This window comes from Musca autumnalis, unplaced genomic scaffold (genome assembly GCF_047663935.1).
Source record: "Musca autumnalis isolate F117 unplaced genomic scaffold, ASM4766393v1 scaffold_3, whole genome shotgun sequence".
NCBI lineage: Eukaryota > Metazoa > Arthropoda > Insecta > Diptera > Muscidae > Musca > Musca autumnalis.
Genome location: NW_027411866.1, coordinates 132,248,545 through 132,271,695, shown reverse-complemented (window position 1 = coordinate 132,271,695; position 23,151 = coordinate 132,248,545). Strand labels below are relative to the sequence as shown.

The 23,151-nt window shown below is 36.6% G+C and overlaps 1 protein-coding gene across 15 annotated transcripts in view; it reads left to right on the top strand.

The window, feature by feature from the left end:
- Positions 1–4,169: 4,169 nt before the first annotated feature.
- Positions 4,170–23,151, top strand: part of AP-1gamma (adaptor protein complex 1, gamma subunit) — a 60,656-nt gene continuing 41,674 nt past the window's right edge. The window contains exon 1 of one of the 15 annotated variants that reach the window (XM_073974421.1): positions 4,170–4,741. In XM_073974421.1, the coding sequence (XP_073830522.1) occupies positions 4,686–4,741 (56 nt within the window). In that variant the 5' untranslated portion in view covers positions 4,170–4,685. Of the gene's footprint in view, positions 4,742–13,161; positions 13,663–20,262; positions 20,570–23,151 lie in introns of those variants that run through there. The other 14 variants (XM_073974420.1, XM_073974429.1, XM_073974430.1 and 11 more) reach the window with 14 other exon arrangements.

Genomic DNA, 23,151 nt, shown 5'->3' with positions numbered 1-23,151 from the left:
AAAGAAAAGTGTTTGTTGTTTTCAACACAATTGTTTGTTTAACGTTAAATGTTACTTCTTTTGGGGGGTTGTCAATTGTCTAAAATATGTAGTGTTTTCCCTCTCTCGATTACTTCATAGCAATGATTTTACTAAGCTATAATAATTAAAGCAATTCTTATCATACCTACGTTTATTAGTAAACGAAACAGTCATTCTTACTGATAACAACAGGTATTTCAATTATATACACTACGTTGTAGAAGATTGTTCGATGTTAGTAAATGGTTGAGACCTAAAAGACAAATAATGGTTAATTTAAACATCCAAGTCTAATGATCTTCAGCACTAGTCTCACATTGACATAAAGTTTCGAGATGATATCCTATTGATCTATCTACATAAATTCTGGTTGTTGTTGTAACAGCATAGGTTAGATGCTAAGTTGGCAGCGGCTGGCCGAAACGTTTTTGGTTTCGGGTCAATCTGGTACAAAGAACCAGCTTCCGATATCTATCCTTTCTGCATTAACTGTCAGTAGCGTAACGTTTCTATACCCCAGCCTTTATGCTAACAAGGGAATATACATAACATACACTTTGTTACGATAGAAAAGTGTCTTATAATAATAATGGGTTGGACGAAATCCGTTTCAGACAATAACTTTCGAACGAATCAAATATATTGAATATTTGAATATTTTCATCAAACTTACTTTATGAAGCTCCAATATGGAGTATGTCGATGCAACCGCCGATAAATAGCTGTACTCCGGTCCAACATTAGCCCGCATGGGGAAGGTCATAACCGACTGGTCCGGGGGGACTTTAATGCTCATCATGAGTTATGGCATTTGATCCTGGGAAACGACAAGAGGGGTATAGTGCTGGCTGAGCAGATTGATAGTTCTACATTTTAAACGGTCAATGAAGACGCCATTACTGAATTACCGGAGAGTTTCACAGTTCGCCAGACAAATGACGTCACATGGAACCTTCTCCCCATAACTGTCTCCATCAGCAGACTGCGCCATACCTATGAACGCCGCAGCTTTATTAATCATGGGAAAACTAACTGGAATAGTTTCAGAAAGTTCACTAATCAACGCTTCTGATTTTCGGATATGTTCGGGTAGCAGAAAGGACATTCCGAGACGTTGTTTTTGTAAGAGTATTTATATGTTCGTTCCCCTGCTTAACATAGCTTTGGGTCTATTTCCGGTTCTAGGAATATGACGGTTTCTATGGGATATAACAACAGATCTAATTAATTGAGAAGGTTCGGCAGGCCTGTTTAAAAGGTGCAGTGTGTACTGAGGGCCTGTACCGCATGATGGGCAGAAGTTTTGCACGGTGTCATCGATCCATGATCTATAGGAATTCACACGGCTCCACATCGCGAGCGTAGATGAGCCAAAACTACTCTGGTTTGGGCGATGTTCTCCGAGGACCGCATTCACACGATAGTTATTTATGGCATCTGGGACTGCATCCGTGTGAATGTTATTTAAACCTACTTGATAGGCTTGTACATAAGCTCCGAGACGTCATCTCTGATGCAGCCGCTCGCTATATACCTGTTAATCGAATACCCGAAGTGAGACCAAACTTGCAAGTAGAGGCAACGGAATTAGACAATAAGCATTGATGTAGCAGCACAGAAACCTACGTAGAAGCATATGTTTGATGCTGGGTTGGCAGACGCTGGCCGAAACACTCTCAGCCCAATTATGAATATCAACTCCCCGTGAGTTTTCCCACATTTTCCTTTAAGTTGAAACGGTAGTATACATTAATAATCACCCTGTATGTTTCGCGTCAATCCGGTACGAAAGAACCAGCCGTCGTTGGATTAAGAAAATAAGAGTGATGAACATCGTCCTGCCAGAGCACTATAGGTCAAACAGCCCATTTCACTGGCCAAAAGTCAGATTTCGCACTTTGTATTTTCACTTATTTTGTGTTACTTTCTTGTAAGAAACACTTCAAATATAAGAAAAATAAATTTTGTTTTTGTGTGAGAAATTATACCGTTACATGGTAGGCTGCCAAATATGTATTATCCAAACATCTTTAAAAACATGTTAACGAAATATGTTTACTTGTATACGTTCAGGGTGAAACAAAATCACAATATTAGCATAAGTAACGATTTTATTAGAAAGTATTCGATATATATTTATTAAAAATGCCCTCCTATTATAATTTATGTGTATAAATAGTTATTAAATGGGTGTTAACTTTGAATTTTCGAAGAAAGTAGAACATTTTGAGGTTATGCACGCTTTTAAAGTCTCGGCAACGTTCGGCAATGACAGTGAAAATTGAAATTGGTTCATTAACTCGTGCCGAATGCAGAAAATTTTATGTGATTTTGCGTAAATTTGCTCAACAAGAATTATACAACTTTTTTTAGGTTACCATATTTTCCGTAATATTGATTTTTTTGAAGTCAGGATTAAATCTCTTACCAAATAATGTTAGCCAAATTGGAGTCTACAGCATTCTGCTGTGTTCTAAAGTCAAATTATTTACAAATCTTTTATAAATATATACAGTTATAGTCAAAATATGTCACATCATATTGTGGGATTTTCAAGGTAATAATTTTAAGGCATATTCACATTAAAACTAAAACGAAACACAACAAAAAGGCTTTTGAACTTATCGGACTTCGATGCCTTCAATTCTATAGACAAATAACAGACCTTCCAGTTTTTGGTCCCCAAAGGGTTAAGGTACCAGCTGTGTATTTGGTTCATAAAGGGTTAATTTTTTGGCCCACGTTGTTCCATTTTTCTCCCTGAATCTAAAAACGCTATATTAACTTGAAGCAAATACTTGTTTTAACTTTAAGACTTTTGGCCAATAAAATGGCCCGTTTGACCTATAGTGCAGAGTCAGGGAGTTGACACTGGAAGTTAACAGGTTGTTCGGTGAGCATAGGCGGAACAAGTGGTTAAATAATTTGAAGAGTTGCAATAATGGAGCCGGTATAAGTGAATTGTGGGCAACGGTTAAGTCAGCCTCGAGCCCTGGGAAGAAATAATATAGGACCTCAGTCTCGTTTGGCGACGATAAGCTGATTACATCGAAGAGTTGCGAAGTTATTTTAATCGCCAGTTTGATGAGAATCCCTGGAGTAACAGGTCAAGGGCAAAGTAATACGTTGGATTAGATCTCTTCCTACCGAGGCTGAACCTCCACAATTTACAATGGATGATGTTGCGATTATCATCATGAGCGCTAAATTGTCCAAATCGTTGGGCCCTGATGGAATCTCCTTGGTAACGCTGAAACAGCTAGACGTGCCGAGAGTCGAGTATCTCACTAAAGTTCTCAACCTATCGCTAGCCACCCAAATCGTTCCCGAAGTTTTGAACTACTGAAGCCGAGCAAGGATACCAGCAAAGATGAACCGTACATACCGATTTCGCTTTTGTCGCCCGTAAAAAAGACCCTTGAGGCTTTAGTCCTCCCCAGCGTCAGAAATAGCTATCCAGTTGCCGATCTTCAGCATTGGTTCTGTAAGCAGAGCAGCACAACAACAGTGTTGCACGCCACCTACACAAATATTAGTCGAGGACTCAAGCAGAGCAAGCCGTGTGATAGAACAATGGTGGTGATGCTTAAAGGCCTCGACACATAAGAAGCATGGCATTCTTGCTTAAGTCATATCTGATAAAAGACTAAAGACCAAGTTCGACCTAATAATTTGAATTAGGTCAAACTTAGTCTTTAGTCATTTACCAGATATGACTCAAGCAAGAATGCCATGCTTCTTATGTGTCGAGGCCTTTACTTATGAAAAGCCTTAAGTTTGGCCTGAGAACCCAAACCCCCTTTGAGATTTTGATCGACTAACCAAATCACTCCCACTTGGAATTTCTTACACCCCCGATTAGCTTTTGCACAGTGTAATCATTTCCTTTTTAACTGATTTCTAATATGGAATTCTTAGCTGCCCCGAAATTCCTCCCACAACTCCAACGAACGACCTGTTTATCTTTTGTAATGTACTGTTAAATTAAAAACGACAACTTACTGATTGTTACGCTCACCTGTATTTGCATTTAACAGTAAGTATGTGGTGAAATATCAACTCTCTTATCCTCTCCCATATAGTTGTGGTTGTTGTTATTGTTTTATTTTACTCCAAATAGATAAGAAGTTTCATGTGTATGTTGTATGTTTTTTTGTATTTTCAAAATATTTCTGAGAGTTTCCATTTCGTGCAACGGCAAGGTGTGAAATAGTCGGTAAAAAAGAAAAAAGAATAATTTGTTTTAAATTCGGTTTTAACGGATTTTGAAAAATCAGTCACACTAACGTTATTTCAACACCCAATTATTTTAAAGGAAGTCTTCATCCTCTGTTTGTAAAACAATGAATTCTTAAGTAAAATTTTAGTGAATTCATTAGAAATTCGGAAGCCCCCAAAAGAAAGATAACAAAAAGCAGGTGTTATCAGAAGAGTTTTACGTACATATGTGGGCCAAAATAACAAACGAAATAAAGTAACGTTGGATGTCTGTTCTTTATATGTGATATTGTGTAAACAAATTTTATAAATATTTATTACATACTACATAGTTAAAACAAAAACGTGTCATCTACCCAAAACGACCAAAAAGATCTGCAGAAATTGTGAAAAAAAAATTGAAATTTATCTTAATATTGGCCAAGTGTCCATTTTAATATCCCAAAATGTATCCATATTATGAACAAGACTGGAGTGTATTGCCGCCTGATAACAATCGAAGGTAAGTTGGAAATGTTATTTTGATTTAAGATATAATTAATTTAAAATCAATGATATTTGTAGTAATTTCATTAAGGTCCTGTAGTGGGATTCTCTCATTTTTTGAGTTTCCAACAAAAATCGGAAGAAAATTTCGGTAATTAATGATATTTTTTGGCATGTTAGCGACCAAAATAAAGTAGTCGTAAAGTTCTATCGATAGCAAGAGTGCCGTCAACTTTTCTTTGAAATAATCATTCATAATTTTTCGTTTAAATTTTACCAATTTCTAACGGTAACACAAAAATCACAGAAAAATGTTTTTACACCATGTTGCAGTTCTCACTGCGATGTTTTGACAGGTTTGAATTTTGTTCCATTGCTTTGCACTTATGTTCGTGGACCCACACTGGCGCCACATAGTTTACCACAGACCAACCTATTACGTTATATGAGATCAACAAGAATCGTTAGGTAGTTGTGCAACATTTGTAGGGTGATCTTGTGCAAACAATTCGAACTGAGGATTTATTGAAAGTACAGACCCAAACGACAAGAATCCCTAGTTGGGTTTTGTTGTGTCAGATCCAGCACGGATTTTATGACCCCATCTAAACATGGATAAATATTCAATTTTTTAAAGAAATTCGGGGCTATATCTCTGAAACCAATGCGAATCTTCTTCTGACCTCTGAAGCAAATTTGTAGATAAGGACAAGAATAAAATATTTGGAGACATAATGAACTCGAAAAACTACATATATTGCCTCAAATTTCGAAATATATGCAAAAATTCCACAATTTTTATACATTTCGCACCGTATCTCCAAAACCGTGTAATACACAATTCTTCAGAACATGTTATTGTTATAAAATGACTCTATCCCGTTGTTTTCAGAACATTTTTCAACGACGATTTAATAAAAATTTCAATAATATGTGTGTTTGTACAAATTGTTACTGGATGTTGTTCGTTTACTCTACAGTACAATGCAAAAACCTTAGTCGATTACAATAAGTTACTGGACTTGTACAAATTGTTGAGTAAACGAACACACCTAATGTAGTGAAATCCGAAATGCGAGAATAAACTGTTGGTGTGAACTGTGTTTGAAATACGTGTTGTAAAAGATATGATGCAAAATACCGCTGAAACAACATGAAGTAAGCATTTTAGAGTTTCAGAGAGTTGAGAACTTTATTTGGAAGATTTTTGCGAAAGCTTACTTGGTTCAACTCCCAATAGTTTAGCCGATACTGACCAGAATTTAAGCAATTATGTAAAATTTTCTATATTTTATAGATTTTGATGCCCTAGATATGGAGTTTTTCTTATGTGATTTTTTCAAAAGATAAGTTCTACTAGTTAATATATAACGCCTTGCTCGTCGTCTTCTGATTACGAGCTGCCTCTATACTGGGCATAGGCTGTCTATAAATTGTCTCCATCTCTGCCGGTTTGTAGCTAATTCACTCAGTTCTGTAATGTTATTGTAGGATCTTCCAAGACTGTGGGACATAGAGTTAATTTCTGATATCGTTGACCTTCTCCATGTGGTTTTCGGTCTACCCCTTTTTCGGCTTCCTTGAGGGTTGTAGACTAATGCACGGTTGCATACTTCTTCTGGTGTTTTTCGCAGTGTGTGGCCAATCCAGCCAAATTTTTTTCTACGGATTTCGATATTAATGTCAACCATATTTGCTTTCCTCCACAGATGTTCGTTAGATATTCTGTTTGGCCAAAAAATACTTATAATTCTAATTAGGCACCTGTTAACCAACGCACGCAGTTTCCTCTGTTTTCTGTCACAAACCATGTTTCGCATCCATATAATAAAACAGAGAGAACACAAGCCTTAAAAATTTTAATGTTCGTCCTGGTGCTATAACTGTTTGCATTCCACACTTTCCGCAATTGTGTAAATGATCCGAGGGCTTTGCCAATACGGGTTTCAATGTCTTTTTTGGCACCGCCGTCTTCGGATATGCAGCTTCCAAGGTACGTGAACTCCTGTACTCGTTCTACACATGCATCAAAGAGGTTTAGTTGGTCCGTGGATGTGGAGTTTATTCTCATTTCTTTGGTCTTTACCGTGTTGATTTTAAGACCCACTTTGCTGGATTCTCTCGCAAGATCATTTAATTTTTGCTGCATATCGCAAAGCCGTTCGATAATGATCCGCAGGGTGTTGAATTGATCGACGCATGAGTGTCCGCTTCTAAATCCAGCTTGTTCTGGTCGCAGTTTGTTGTCAACTTGTTTGACGATTCGCTCCAGCAGTATTTTCATGAAAACTTTCATTATTATACACAGTATAGTAATACCTCTCCAGCTGCATATCGCAAAGCCTATGCGAGAGTTCGCATTTGTCGCCAGCGTAATCCAGAGTTTCCAACCTTTCGTTAGGTTTTAGTGGATCCCACACGATACCTCTAGGTTTTTCATGGTAGGCACGTCTCGTGACGGCATCGATCACAACCAAGAAGAACAAAGGTGACAGGTAGGCATCCTTCCCGAACACCCGAGATTGTATTAAAGGGTTCTGACATTTACCCTCGTGCATAACTGTACACTCGAAATTGTCGTAGCTGCTACGTGTAATCGAAATTAATTTTTGTGGCATCCCCAGGTTTTTTAGTTCTGCCCAAATGCATTCTCGATGTATGGAATCAAAAGCCTTCTCATAATCGACAAAAAGAATGTATAAAGGGGAACGCATTTTAATTGATTGTTCGATAATGATCCGCATGGTGTTGAATTGATCGACGCATGAGTGTCCGCTTCTAAATCCAGCTTGTTCTGGTCGCAGTTTGTTGTCAACTTGTTTGAAGATTCGCTCCAGCAGTATTTTCATGAAAACTTTCATTATTATACACAGTATAGTAATACCTCTCCAGTTATTGCAGTTTGTGACGTCACCTTTCTTTGGGATTTTAATAATTAATTATACCCTTTAACCAATCTTTTGGGAAAACTTCCGTATTCCAAATCTGTTGAAAAAGTGGATGTAGAATGTTTCCGAAGAATACGGGGTCACATTTTAAAATTTCAGCAGAAATGTTGTCAATTCCCGCAGACTTTCCATTTTTTTAACGATTTAATGGCATCGACAATTTCTTCTTTCGACGGCGGTTGGGTTTCGATGGGAAGAACTGGTGTAGTGTCGTTGTTGGTTACTACGGTATCTTCTCTGTACACATTTAGTGCTCCCATAAAGTGTTGTCTCCATCTCTTTACTTCCTCGTCAACTTGTGTTAAAAGCTTCCCTTCTATGCTTTTCACCGGTAGCGTCTGTTTTATTTGTGTTCCTGCGATTTTCCTTGTAATTTTATAAGGGTCCTTCATGTTCCCCACTGCAGCAGCGTCCTCTGCCTCCGAAATCATCTTGGGCATACTTGCCTTTTTGTCGTCCCGTATTGACTGTTTTACATGTTTATCAAGTTGGTGATATTCAGCCTGTTTTCTTCTTCTTTCTTCTGGATTTCTCAGGGAGTTTATTTCATTTTTTAATAAAGCTCTGTTATTAATCAATGAGCATGACTGAGCTGATATGAATTCTTTCCTTTTTTTCTTTTCGCGACCTAGACCATCCTCGCAGGCCTTCGTAACTTCGGTTTTCAATTTATTCCAGGTTTGGTCAACATTGTTGGAAGAATCGGTAACTTTTATAGTGGAATGCAGAAGTTCGGAGAATGTATGCCGTTGCTCAGGGATATTAAGCTTATTAGTGTTGTATTTTATTCTGCTGCAATTCGATTTGTGTGACTTACTCTTTATAGAGAATTTTATTTTTCCAACCACGAGATTGTTATCTGATGCAATATCAGCGCCTCTTTTACTTCGGACATCACAAAGACTATTGCTCCATCTTGCTGAGACACATATGTGATCAATTTGATTTTCGGTGTTGTTATCCGGTGATACCCAGGTTACTTTATGGACGGTCTTGTGAAGAAATAGGCTTCCGCCAATTTTGAGCTCGTTCATCCCACATAACTCAATTAGACGTTCACCATTGTCGTTCCTTTCTCCTATAGAGTGTTTGCCCATAATATGCTCCAAATTTGAGTTTTCCGCTCCTATTTTAGAGTTAAAGTCTCCCATAACCAACATCAAATCTTTTTTTGGTGAGTTCCGTATTGTGTTGTGCAGAATATCGTAGAATTCAGTTTTGGTTTCATCCGAGGCATCCTCTGTTGGGGCATAACACTGTATTACGGTCAGATTTTTCTTATGGCCTTTGAATCTCACAGACATTGTCCGTTCGTTAATAAATTTATAATCAATGACGGAGTTACTAAATTTGGCATTAACCTGCATTCCTACCCCATATTGATGTGTATCATTTTCGCGTGGAATGCCAGACCAATACATGACATGTCCACCATTTGTTTTCAGTTGACCGCTTTTGTTCCACCGAACTTCGCTCATTCCCATAAAGGATAGCTTATACTGCATTAAGATCCTACAGGCTTGTGATAGTTTACCGGCTTGGTATAGTGTTTTTACGTTCCATGTTCCAAATCGTAGTCCTTTATCAATGCATAGAGTCGTCATCGGTATTCGGGATCGATTTTGATTTATAGACATTCTGGGAATTGATGATTGTTTCAGATACAACGGGGAATCAACCCATCGCATCCTAACCTGCTTGATGAGGCTGCCATCTTCGCCAACAGGTTGACTGATTGTCTCTACTAGTTAAGGGATACAAAATTGCTAAAGACAGCAAGGCCAAATTCCTATTCGTTTCTGAGATAAAGGCCTGATAAATGCAAAAAAGTGTAGATTTAGCCCGATTTAGATTAGGCCATAAAATCCGAACTGGATCTGACAGGACAAAACCCTACTAGGGTTTTTGCAGTCTAAATATGTACTTTCAAAAAATGCATACTAGAAGTTGTTTGCATTTTCAGTGTTGCATAGTGCTATACGGGACTTCGATTTCTTGCTGCTGAATTCAACGTACGGCTGGAGTCCACATATATAATTGAACATACAACTCTTTTAACTTGGCCGGAAGGAAGTGTATTCGATATCCTCGAACAATGTGGAATGCTTGGCAGTATCTAAGGCTTCTAATAACTTCAACGACTCCTAACTGTCTCACCGAACGGCTTTTTCCTACATCTGACCTAATCGCATATAGCCGTTGTTGTTGTATCAACTCAAATTATTCGTATATATGTACATAAGTTCTGTTATATTGTTCCTCTGGTTACAAACTCACAAATTCTTCTTCCACTGTGTCGTTAGTCAGTGGGCTATTAAGCAGATGTAGCGCTTCGCGTGATCTCAGTCCACAAGCGAGGTCTGCGTTGGGAATCGTACTGTTAATTCAGGCCCAATACGAATTGAGGGACGATATCATTCTTATCTGCTGTCTGTGCGATTATTCAAGCCTGCTTTGTTGGCTCTTTGATCTAGAATTTCGCGTTTGGACATATCTTTTTTAGATCATGAAGACCTTCCGCCATGAGCATTCCTATCACAATCTTGTATGCCCGTCTCAAGCAGATACTGCACCGATAACATCATGTTGTGCTGATGAACTGTAAAATTTTAGCCTCGTTATGAGGATGATCGCAAATAACAGTGCTTTGAGCGGACGACTCAAAAATCTGCCGAACCTTATACCCAATAACATGGGTATGTTCAGAGGGAGTCTCATTTCAGCTGACAATATGGCGAACAGTGTGGTAGTAGATTTAGTAGACATTTAACCTATCACACATGTCACAAAAGTACAAACGTAACAATCTCAGATATATCAACCAATCCTCCTTAACTTACTTATTTGTGAACATGCCCATGATATAAAGGCATTTTACACTGGCTAAGTGCCAGGTGTTTTGGGAGTTTACGTCATTTATTTGACAGATACTGTATGAAATTGGCAACTTAAATGATGCATGTTTTATAAAACATGCTAAATGTAAAACACGTTTTATTGTTCTTCCTGGAGAAGCTTTACAAACAGTGATTCTTAAGTCTATTATGGAGATCTTTGTGTTAAGTGAATAATTAACTATAAAACTTTTTGCAGTAACGTTTATGATGGATATTATACCCCGGTTACACTTAACCGGATTAACTCAGTGGGTTTGGGTTTCAAATGTCAATTCCATAGCGCAAACGTCAAATAAATCCGGATGAAGTGGGTTAACCCGGCAAAAAACGTAACCGTACTAAAATTCTCCTTCTTAAGGGGAGTACACACTAACAGTCAAAACTGACAGTCAACGTACTTTTAGGACAATTTTCCGGCAAATAACAACTTTTATTTGGCTAAAAACGTTTGAAATACAATATTTACGGTATTATTTAGAGATTACAAAAGAAATTTTTCAGTTAGGCTTTGATATTCACGAAATAGACCTCGATGACTGTCAGTTTTGCTTGTCAATGTGTACTATACTTTACGATATAAGTTCTAATATCACCAATAACCCTCATAATACATCACAATGAAGATTAAACGTCATTTGCCGGCTTAAAAAGCCATTTGTATCAGAGTTTTTGCCGGGTTAACCTTCTTTATGAGGAGAAGGAAAAGAGAAAGTCAATTTGGCATGCTCTCTTTTAAATTATGCTTCAAGTTTTACTACTTTTTGGGGTTAAAACGTATAGTCTACAGTTATAATGTGTTTATGTGCATTATCTCGATTTATTTGACAGATATTGTATGAAAATGACAAGTTAAATCGACTGGATTTGCTAAATCCACCAGAGTCTAATCGTACTATAAAGAAAGCTTTCCGACATGGTAGAACAATAAAAGGTAACAGCAATACAGCTGACTGATTCAAAATCGCTTTATCTCGTCGAGATATGAAGAATGGTATACCACATTGGGGGTCTCCGACGAATATTTCGCGGTGTTACATGAATTTTTACCAAAACAAACTTATAATACCCTTTTCCACATTGTGGTATAGGGTATAAATATATATATTCATCAGAAAAAAACTATTTCCCATAAAGTCTTCTTCATATCAATTAAATCTAACCTCCTTCAAGTCCGAACGACGTGCCGCACACTAAAACACGGGTACAATATTTGGTAATACGTGTGGTATTTTGTTAAATTGGAAAAACATAAAGCCCTAATAAACATTTGCTTTTTTGATTTCAAAAACAGAAATTGGAGACAGCACCCTTTTTCAATGAATTTCCGGCGACCCCAAACATTTTTGCAAGAATTCTACTTTCTGCGAGATATCATGCATTTAGTGGAATGATGAGGAAACATTCAAGTTGAAAATGTAACAAATTTTCATTCTTTGTTCTGTTTACACCCAGCAAAAAGTTTGCATCCACGGAAGCAGTTAAATCACTGGTGCAAGTGTCACGAAGTGCTTCTTTTTCTATGAATTCCTCAGTGAATTTTACAAGGGAGCGCGCAGAAAGGAAGCACTCCATTTTGCTTCCGCAGCACGCAGTTAGGAACAACTCCATTTTGCTTCCGCAGCACGCAGCTAGGAAGCACTCCATTTTTACAATTTTTACCACTTTTACGAGTTTCGCGTTCTCGTACACAAAATTTGTATGAAAATCGTTTACGACTTTTACCACTTTGTAAAGTACGGGAACAGGCCATTAATAAGACATTTTAATTTTATTCTTATAGGCCGTTTATATATAACAAGGTTAACCCAGTGGGTCTGGGTTTCAAATGTCATTTCCATTGTATATACTTCAAACAAATCCTCATAAAGAAGGTTAACCCTGCAAAAAACTATAATATAAACGCCGTATTACTTTAATTTCATTTGTTGAATGAAAATTGAATTTTTTATCGTTTATACATAAAAGTGCTTGTTGGATGTAATCCAAATGTGAGGAAAAGGATTGCCTTTTTCATTAGTCCACTGGAAGCGCATCCATGCATGTAATGAAATCCTCACTCCAACTTGCACCACTTCCATTTTTTTTTTGCTGGGCATGTACCGGTGACAGTAATGCTTGGTTTACATTTACGAAATCCACTCGATTTCAACTGTCAATTCCATTGATTAAACGTCAAACGAAATCCAATGGATTTCAGATGAGTTTTCATTTGACGTATACGCAAAGGAATTGACAGTTGAAATCGAGTGTATTTCGTAATGTAAACCAAGCATAACGTTACAAACAAGAATAAATTCCTTTGTGGTTGTTGTTGAGTTGTATTTGTTGTAGTATTTACTTTACCTTATATTTGTTCTACCATGGCTTTCCGAGTTAAAAATGGTAGAACTGGTAAAACTTTAAGAAACTTTAAAGTAATTTTAAAGCCATCAATTCCATTGCGTATACGTCAAATTAAATCCTCATAAAGAAGGTTAACCCGGCAACCAACTACGTTACAATTATCAACTAATTTCCAATCTGTATTCTAATTGGCAATATATCCACGGTTATTGGTTACTTGAACATCATTAAAAGTAACTATTCTCTCTGAAATTACAATCTGGCCACTCTCAGTTTTGACACAACTTTTTACTGCACTGAAAATCGGAACATCTTTTTAATGTTAAGCAAAGTTTCAAATAATTCCATTTATTTATGTTTATTTAGTTGCAAAAACCAATGAAAAAATAAATGTCAGTGTGTGTGCAAATCGGTGGAATTAAAAGTTTTGCATTAAAATCTCTAAATATTGGTTAAAATCAAAGTGAAAAAGTCGAAAGAAAAAAATCAAGTCAAGGAAAAGAAGTGAAGTGAGCAAAGAGAGGAAGAGCAACAAAAAATTTTTGTCGCGTTGTTAAAAAAGGTTGGCTAAAACGGACGGTTAACAAAACGATGATTGTGTGTCTGAAAGGAAGTAGAAGTGTTTTTTTTTTTTGTGTGCGATTATGATGAAATAAGAGAAATGCAATAAACAAATTATGTGTACGCGTTAATTACTAATAAACAAAAAAGAAAACAGAAAGTAAAAAACCAAAAAAGTCAGAGAAAATGTAAACATCAAATCATTTGCTGATAAGTGAATTAATTGCCAGTTGCTCTTGACAGCTAGCGAAAATTAACTTGGTGCTCAATTAGCTGATCTGCTAGGGGTTCTCTATAGAAAACATTCCATAACATGACCAACAAAACTACCACCACTACCTCTCGTTGGTAAAACACCTGTCATCATCTTGGTCGTTGTCATGTATTTTGGCCAACAAATATGAAAAGCAATATGGTGTGTTGGTGGCCAAACTTTTCCATTCCATGTCTGGCGCGCTATTTGTTTAATGTTTCCTGCCTAACTAGTTTAAATTATTCATAACATATCCTGGCCTCCTTTTACTTGCGCAGAGACCATACTCTGCTGCTTTTTAGTCCTACTACTATTTCTTCATACTTGACCAAATTTTCGTGTGTGTGTTCGTTCTCCCTTTCAAGCAGTTACCACCTTTCCCCAACTATTGTTATTGCTTTTTTTCGTCGTCTCCTATGTTATTCTCCTCTCTTTTCATGTTTTACTATCCAATGTCATTTCAATTGTAAATACCCACAAGTCTCCAATTGCACTTTTGGAGGCGGTATTTTTCTACAATGTGGTTGTGATATGTGAGTAAATGGGATTTTTTTTGCCTTGTTTTGTATTTGAAGTATGACTAATATTTTTAACTGGATTAATTATTTGATGCTTGTGTTGCTGTGTATTGGATAACACTTAACTCTGTTAATTCGGTGCTTTCGCAAATCGTTTTTTCTAACGAGTTAATCATTTGTAGAGATTTTTATTGAGCCATTTTGCTCTTTGCCTTGTTTCTCTTGTGAACAAATTGAACGAAGAGATGCCAGATTTTTTGCAATTTGCATTTTATGAAGATTGAACAACGGATTTTCTGAAAATTAAATAGACATGTTGTATTTGTTTGACTGCTGCTTTTATCCGATATCCGATATGGATGGGATGGAATGACTGTATCATCTATTTCCCTTATTATTTTTTTAGACACAAGGAGCTATTATTTCCTGTTGTTAGGACTTACAATGTCGTCCAAAACTAAATTTATTGTTCACTTTATTTGAACAAGTCTTGTTTAGGGGCACCTCTCCGATCGGGCTGAAATATTTACCATAGGTAGTCCTTGGGACCCTGATCACGACTGTATATATCATTCCCGGGGGAAGTCCATACTTCCCGAAATATGGGTTTCGACATTTCGGGAAAGTCCTACTTTGACAGCATTACTTTATTTATGGGCACCTCTCGGATCGGGCTGAAATTTTCACCGTAGGTAGTCCTTGGGACCCTGATCACAACTATATACATATATCTTTCCAGGGGGAAGTCCATACTTCCCGAGATTTAAGTAGACGGCCTTCTGCCGGAATTTAAGACTTTCTCCTATGGACAGGAACAATAGTGGGCTACGCAAACAAAAGTTTTTCCAAAATTATAAGTTTTCTTTAAGTAGCAGGCCTTCGGCCGTGATTTAAGACTTTCTCCTACGGACAGGAGCAATAGGCGTAAACGCAATCAAAAGTACTCACCACGAGCTTTAAAATTATACCCATATTGCCCAAGTAAAAATAGTAAAATGTCAAGACCCATATCTCGGGAAGTATGTACTTCCCCCGGAAAAGTAATATATCGTTGTGATCAGGGTCCCAAGGACTAATCCTGAATCTGAATCCTTAAAATTAAACTTAGATTCATCCGAGAGGTCCCCCTAAACGAGACTTAAGCCGTCCCGAGAAAAAATTCCAGACCATTATGTTCCGCCTCCATGCAATATTTAGGATTTAACCGTTGCCCCCTTATTCTATCTGAATCCTTTAAATTAAACTTATATTCATTAGAAAACAGCACAGTCCTCCATTTTTGGACACTGCAGTCGGGTTTTGCGAATTCCTGTCTGGCTTTTTAATTTTTATACCCTATACCACAATGTGGAAAAGGGTATTATAAGTTTGTTTTGGTAAAAATTCATGTAACACCGCGAAATATTCGTCGGAGACCCCCAATGTGGTATACCAATCTTCATATCTCGACGAGATAAAGCGATTTTGAGATGTGTGTCCGTCCGTCCGTCCGTCCGTCTGTCCATTATAAATTGTAAACACGCTCCAGGCCGCAATTATGGACCGATCGTCACGAAATTTTGTATGGAGGTCGGGTTCAGATCAGAATAGATCCCTATTCTTATTGGTGATGATCGTGAAATATTTAGCGGGTGAAATGGACCAAAAACATAATATTTATCCAATTTTCTAGCGGCTCTGTAGGTCTCAATAATAGTCCGATCAATGCGTAATTTTAAATAAGGTAAGAGTGTATCACAAAGGAGAAGCTTGCAATTTGAGATGGCGAACGGATAATATTTAGAGGGTTAAATGGACCAAAACTTTTGTGTGAAAATTGTGAAAATTTTTAATATACAGCTTTTATCTTAATTCCTGGAAGTGACATTCCGGACAAGTGAGATATACTTGAAAGTGGAACGCTTGACCTTTCAATTGATGCCAATTATGTTGGTGTGCATGATCAGATAACAGAGTTACAGCCTAATATATTCCGTTATTTGTTTGTAGTATAATAATAAACTCGCTAGAAGTCGCAATTATACATCAATAGTCACGAAATTCTGCACCGGGTAAGAGTATAGGTCGAAAAAGATGCCTACAATTTTGAATGATGATCTGATATTCTTTAGCGGGTGAAATGGACCATTACTTTTGTATGAAAAATATAAACATTTTTTTTGGGTCGATATTTTAATTCCTTGAGGACATATATATTTCGCTTACATATGGAAAAAACTACTGACCTTTCCTCTGATGTAAATTGCAATAAAGTGTTTGCTAGATAACGGGCCTACTGCCTAATATATAATGGGTTCTGTGTAGAGAACCACATTTTTATCCCATGCTATATATTGTCTCTCCAAAAGTTTATGTAACACAACGAAATATTCGTCCTAGACCTCTTATTTGGTATGCCAAAATTCATATCTCGACGAGATAAAGCGATTTAGCGATGTGTGTCCGTCCATTAAAAATTGTAAACAAGGACCGATTGTAACAAATTGTTTAAGCAGATTGGGTTCGGGCCAGAATATGAACGATTAGTTGTTGGTGATGATCGTGAAATGTTCAGGGGATGAAATGGACCGAAAACAAAATTTTAACTAATTTTGTAGCGGCTCTGTAGGTCAAAATAATAACCCGCAAAATGTTAAACAAAGTTTGAGTTTATGATGAAGAAGAAGCATACAAACCAACGTGAAGATCAGATAATACTTAGCGGGTTAAATGGATTGAAACTTTTGTGTCAAATTGGTAAAAATTTCAATAAAGTAGCGGTTAAACAACGGAAGTAGTAGTACTACATAAGTGGGTTTCATTACATTTTAGTTTGTGTGAATAAATTTTCCTTTCCTGCTACAAAAATGTCTTTGTCATGCTAGATAACTTTTTGGTTTTGGTCTTAAGCATTACACATTACATCTCTGATATTTCGTCGGTGTCATGCTTAAGTGTTCCATACGCCATTTGCCCGTTTTGAGATAATCGCATTTTAATGTTTCGCGTCACAATTATGTGGAGCTGACTAAAGCAAATATTTATATTTTTGACTTGAAATATTAATAATAGTATATAGAACATATTTGAAAAATTTAGAGGAATATGTATTGGAATAAAAAAGTTATAGAGATTTTTTTAAAAAAAGAATTTTTGTCGATTTGTTCCATATCCGCACTTATGACACAAATGTGAAATATTGTAAATCACATGGAACAAATTGACAAAAATATTTTCCATCTTTGCCTCAATAAATTAAATACTTCCAAATCGAAAATTAAAATTCTGATTTTTGAAATGTGTTTTTAAACTTGTAAGTTTTTAAAATATTAATTTCGTAACAGAAAAAAGTTTATGATTTCCCATCGAGGCGTGTACATCTCGGAAACTAGAGCAGATAGGAGAAAACCGACTAGAAATTCAGAAAGAGCATACCCGAAAACCCTAGAAACCACCTGCATCTCAAAAAGTCAAAATGGCGTATGGAACACTTAAGCATGACACCGACGATTTGATAATTAAATGTTCACAATCATTGAAAAGAAGTTCCGTGGAGTGCGATTGTCCAGGGATAGTGGTATAGGGTATCCCATGGTCGGCTCCGTCCGACTATAGACTTTTCTTACTTGTTTGTCGATATGAAAGGTTTTTGCTTGTTGTCGACTGAATAAGACTGAATAAGAAGTCTCCCTTGTCCCGTATGGGATGTTGTGGAACAATGTTTTTGTTTTTTGTAATTATTTCGGCTGCAATAATTAGTAATTTAGTATCCTCTTTTCCTAAAAGATGCGCTTGAGTCTTGGGCTTAAATATAGCGAATATTTCCCACTGAAAGGCACTATAGTTGTTGTCCAAATTATATGAATGTCGGATAATGACCTCCTTACAATATAAAGCGAAACAGAAATCATCCTCCATTTTTGAGCCATCAGTGTAAATGACTAAACTCTCATTTTTTTCTGTCGTGTTAAAGTGTAGGAATTGTGCGATAAAACCGACTCGATAATTGGAATGCCTTTGTTGTGAAGAATGCTATGCTTGAGTCTCCTATGGGGCCTGCAAATGATCATTCAATGTCGCCAGTATTGTTTTGCTGGCAGTTCAAATGATGAGCATCAACTCGTTGCGCGTTTCCTATTTTGCCAAGTATGACCCATTTTCGAGCGCTTTCCACAAGACAAGAAACCATAGGTTAAGATAGGACAGCCCAAAGTTACAATATACAGCAACAGACTTTTTGACTTGGTTTAGCAGAAGGCCGTCAGAGATTGAATAGTGTGTTTACTCATGATTCGCTGTATTTTGGCGTGGCGACATAATAAGAACGCATAGTCAGCATATGCAGCTATTTCACTTAATTGCCACCGCTAGTTTCAGGACGGACTTCTTTACGGAAATGTAGGGATCAGCCCCATGAAGTGGCACAGAGATGGCTTGATCGATTTAAACTATAAACTGCGACGCGCCATTTCATCCGCAATTTCATGTCCTTCGACCCGAAACCAAACGCAGAGTTATGATTAATTTTAAGATCTTGGACGTTCATACAATCCAAAACTACCCCACACATGAGAGATTGACTATTGACGCAGATATCTAATTGTCCATATAGTTTATCAGTTCTGCAGTTTTTTATTGTACAGACTACGGCTTGAAAGACACTACAATTTTAAACTCAGTGAGAGTTATAAGTTGAGGGTAATGCTATAGAACAAATTTAGGACTAACAAATTTTTCCAATGCCCGAGATTTGCACCTACCTGCCCATATGTGAAAGTCTTAAATCCCCTGCCGAATGCCGGTTATTTATGGCAAAAATTAAAAGAAAATGTTATTCCCTTACTCGAGATTTGTACCTGTCCATAGGAGAAACACGACTGAAGGCCGCATATGTAAAAAATGTATGCAAATTATGGGTATTTGTGGTACTTTCAAGGCTAATATCTCGGGAAGTGTACATTTCCCAGAATAATATATCGTTGGAATCGGTAAAAGAAACACTAGATATATGTAGGAAATTAAAAAAAATCCGAGAGGGGTGGCTAAAGCAAAGAATTTCCTTAGCTCCTTGAGCCCGATAACACTCATTGATGCTTTTGATCCTTTTACCACTTGCTTTTGTATTATCTTGATGATATATTCGTGATCAAAATATAATTGTACAATCCCAAAATTTGTAGTTTCTAACTGTCAAAGCCGTCAAATAAACTTTTTCTTGATCAGTTTTAAAAAGTTTCTGTTACCATGCCGTTGTTTTGAGCAATTGATATGTGCTCATTTGTGTATATCGCATCATTTTTCCATTTTTTTTTTTTTTTTGTTATTTTCGGATAACTTCACATAACAGAATTTTGAAAAGGACTCACGATAGACTGTCTCCTTTTCCGAAACCTCATTTGGTATAGATCTTCTTGGAGAAGAACTTCCCTATTTTATTAACATTTATACCCCGTTTATATATAACCGGATTTAACAAACCGACTGGGTTTTAAATGTCAATTCCATTGCTTATATTTCAAATAAATCCTTATAAAGAAGGTTAACCCTGCAAAAAGCTCTAATATAAACAGCTTATTACTTTGCTATCCACCTACAATGTTCTACAAATTCCTAGATAAAAATTCAAATATCGCAAAGTCACAAGGTCTATCACACATTTTGTGTAACGCGCAGCTTTTGAACTCCCAGTTTTAAATAGCTTTAAATTGTACATTGAAAATTTTTTCGGTGGTGATAATTTAAACTATCGTCTTTTCATTAGCTTTGCTACCATGGATACATTATTAGTTCCGTCCAATTCGTTACGGCCAATTGAACTTCCCAATATGAGGCAAAATTCCACAAATTTGTTATATCCGTAATCGTATGGCAACCCCTTTATGGTGAAACTCTTTTGCATAAAAATTCTCCACAAGTATCTGTCAAATTCATTGTTGTAGGCTTTTTGCGTTGTTTTTGTTGTGTCATCGTTTTGGCCAGAATGGAAGGAAGGAAGGAAAATGTACAAGAGACAGCGTTTATCTTTTAAACGTAGAAGTAGTTAACGATTGTCACAACGCTGTTTAGTTATTAACAAACGGCGGAAGAAGAGTTAAACGGGCATATAATAACAACAACAATAAGATAACTACAGCTGGTTGACGGGAAAAAATACAATAAAAAAGAAACACAAATCAAGAAAAATGCGATACGAAAATGAGTACTATAAAAATGTGTGGCACGTATAGAATAATTGAACACAATGTGATTTTCATTCAATTGATGTATTGTCGTTGTCGCTGCTGCAGCTGTGCTGTGCAACCTACCCGTTATTGCCACAATTCTTCCCCTTCCCATCGTAAAAGTGTAAAATACCAATAGAATATCATGTAAATCGAAAATATAGTCTGTGACCTCTAGTACAAACTTCTACAAACGGTCTGCTTGTCAATCTGTCTGTGTCTGGGTATACCGTGGCTTATATCCATTCTTACCAATAAACGCAAGCATACGTGGTACTCATAATTGTTGTTAACACAGTATTAACGAATTCAGGCGAAAATTGAAGAATACGATGAGATACGTAGCCACCAACAATGATATGCAGTTCACACAACATGCACTAAGATGAGCTTTAAATAAATGCTCTTATGAACAGAATAATCCGACTTATGTACGCTTGTTGTTACTCATACACTTATTGGAACTACAATGTGTAAATTATTTGCGCTGAAACCTAGGAGAATAAATCTCTGCAAATGGGAGGAAGATGAAAAGAATGTGAATATGTGTGTCATTTTAAAATTGATGTATCAATAACATTAATTCTTTTATAACTTTTTTACACCATGTTGTGAATGAGAATATATGTAGGGCTTTGAGTTGTTGGATTAGCAAAAGAGATATTTAAGTCTATGATTTGGATTAATCTGAGGAAGCATTTATAAAACACCCAATAAGAAAGTACATAGCTAGAATCCAATTTGCCCTAACATTGAGGGTTAGCTGATAGAGGAAGCTGTTGTACTTACTGTAGAGCGAATTGAGTTAAAGCATTAAGTCCGGATAAGGTCGTAGGTAGGTCTCGTAACCCTGATCACAATATATGTGACATTTATTGCGGATGTCCATATTTCCCGAGATATGGGCCTCTGATGACGGATAAAACGGGTACCATTGTAAAGCTTACGAAATAATACTAGGGAATTTTTGGAACTTCAGAGGCCCTTATCTCCTCCATAAATGTTATATATTTGTGATGACACCAACAAACCATTGGTCCTCAACCGAGCTAAATGCTTAAACTCAACTTAAGCCCCTTACTTCCCCACCCATTATGAAGGTGTAGATTGAATCTAACTTATGTGATTATAAGAACTTATGTCCTTATAGACTTTTTACTCACTTTTTAATAGAGTCATGCACAATACGCGATCAATATTTGCATACTAGCACTCAAGATTCAACTACTTCTTTGTCATTTTCGTCAGCTATTTGCAGCTCGCGGTTAGTATGTCGTCGATATACATCGTCTACGCAAATTGGTCTATTGGTACGACGACGTCGATATTATACGTCTACGCAAATTGATGAGTAGAATTCTCAAAAACAAATTGGCCGCCATCCCCACCTGGCTTCATTCATAGGATATCCCATTTTTTTCAATTTTGCACATCGGGAGATTTGTAAAAGGCCGTCCATTCGACATTATCGCTGTAACTTAACGAATGTGAAAGCTAAAAAAGGTTACTTTTATTTCCATAAGGTTGCAGGTACTTCCATTCTCCAGTTGTTGCCAATGACACAACCAAGTCACACTATGCCAACGACTAGGAAACTTTGGTAACGTCGTATCACTAATCGTCACTGATGAGGACGTTTGTGTAGTATTTTCAATAAGTAAAATTAATAGAGAGCTGGGGAACAAGTCCGGTTTAAGGAGCCCTCGCGGATCTCTTCGTCATGTCTACCGTAGAGCTGACAAACTATCAATAATCCCAACATTAGAAATTTTCGATATTTCATTTCAAAAATCGATAGCTATCGATAGTAATATGTCATCACCATTAATTTGGAAATAAAAATGTCGGAAATATGCATGCTTTTGTTGACATTTTGCACAAGTACATCACAGAAATAAAACGGAGAAAAAAATAATTGTTTTTATTTAATAAAAAAAAAAATTACACAAAAGTACAATTTTCTTATCCGAAAATATTGTACATGTGACTACGGACTGAATTTCTCACATCCACAAAACCAAAAATCAGCGTAATTTTTATACATTTCAATAGATTTTAGGTTAGGGGTTTTTAATTTGATAATATCGATAGACAAAACCATCTATCGATATTTAATTTTTAAAAACTCAATACTATCGATTGTACCATCGATTTTTTGTCAGCTCTAGTCTGCCGTCGATAGCCTTTGGTGACCTGATTACAACGTTATATAGATTTTGTTGCGGAAGTCCATACTTCCTGAAAAATGGACCTTCAATGTTTAGTAAGCACCCTTTTATTTATATCATAGACTTTGGAATTTTAATTTTGAATGATTTGATTGATTAGCTTTGGAGTGATTTTAGTTATTCTTCCACCACGTTTCCCACTTAAATTACATTAGCCCGAATCTATAATACAGGAATAAATTTATTCTTAACTTAAGTTAAAAGCATGCTTCGGACCACCTATGACAAAAGAAATATATGCTTTGAAAACGACATAGTATGTCATAGGTCGATCTGTCTTCAATTATGTCATTCCAGTATGGACTCTCAGCAATCAACACAAAGATACTTTACGAGTTGCTACGGGCGATGAGTAAAGCGGATCAAATTCGTAAGGATATCTGAGGCCAGGGACGTACGCTGGGTGTTTTTGTGGCCCCTTGTAAGCAAATATTTTTGTTATTGGTAAAAGATTTAATTAACTTTATAGGGGGAGGTC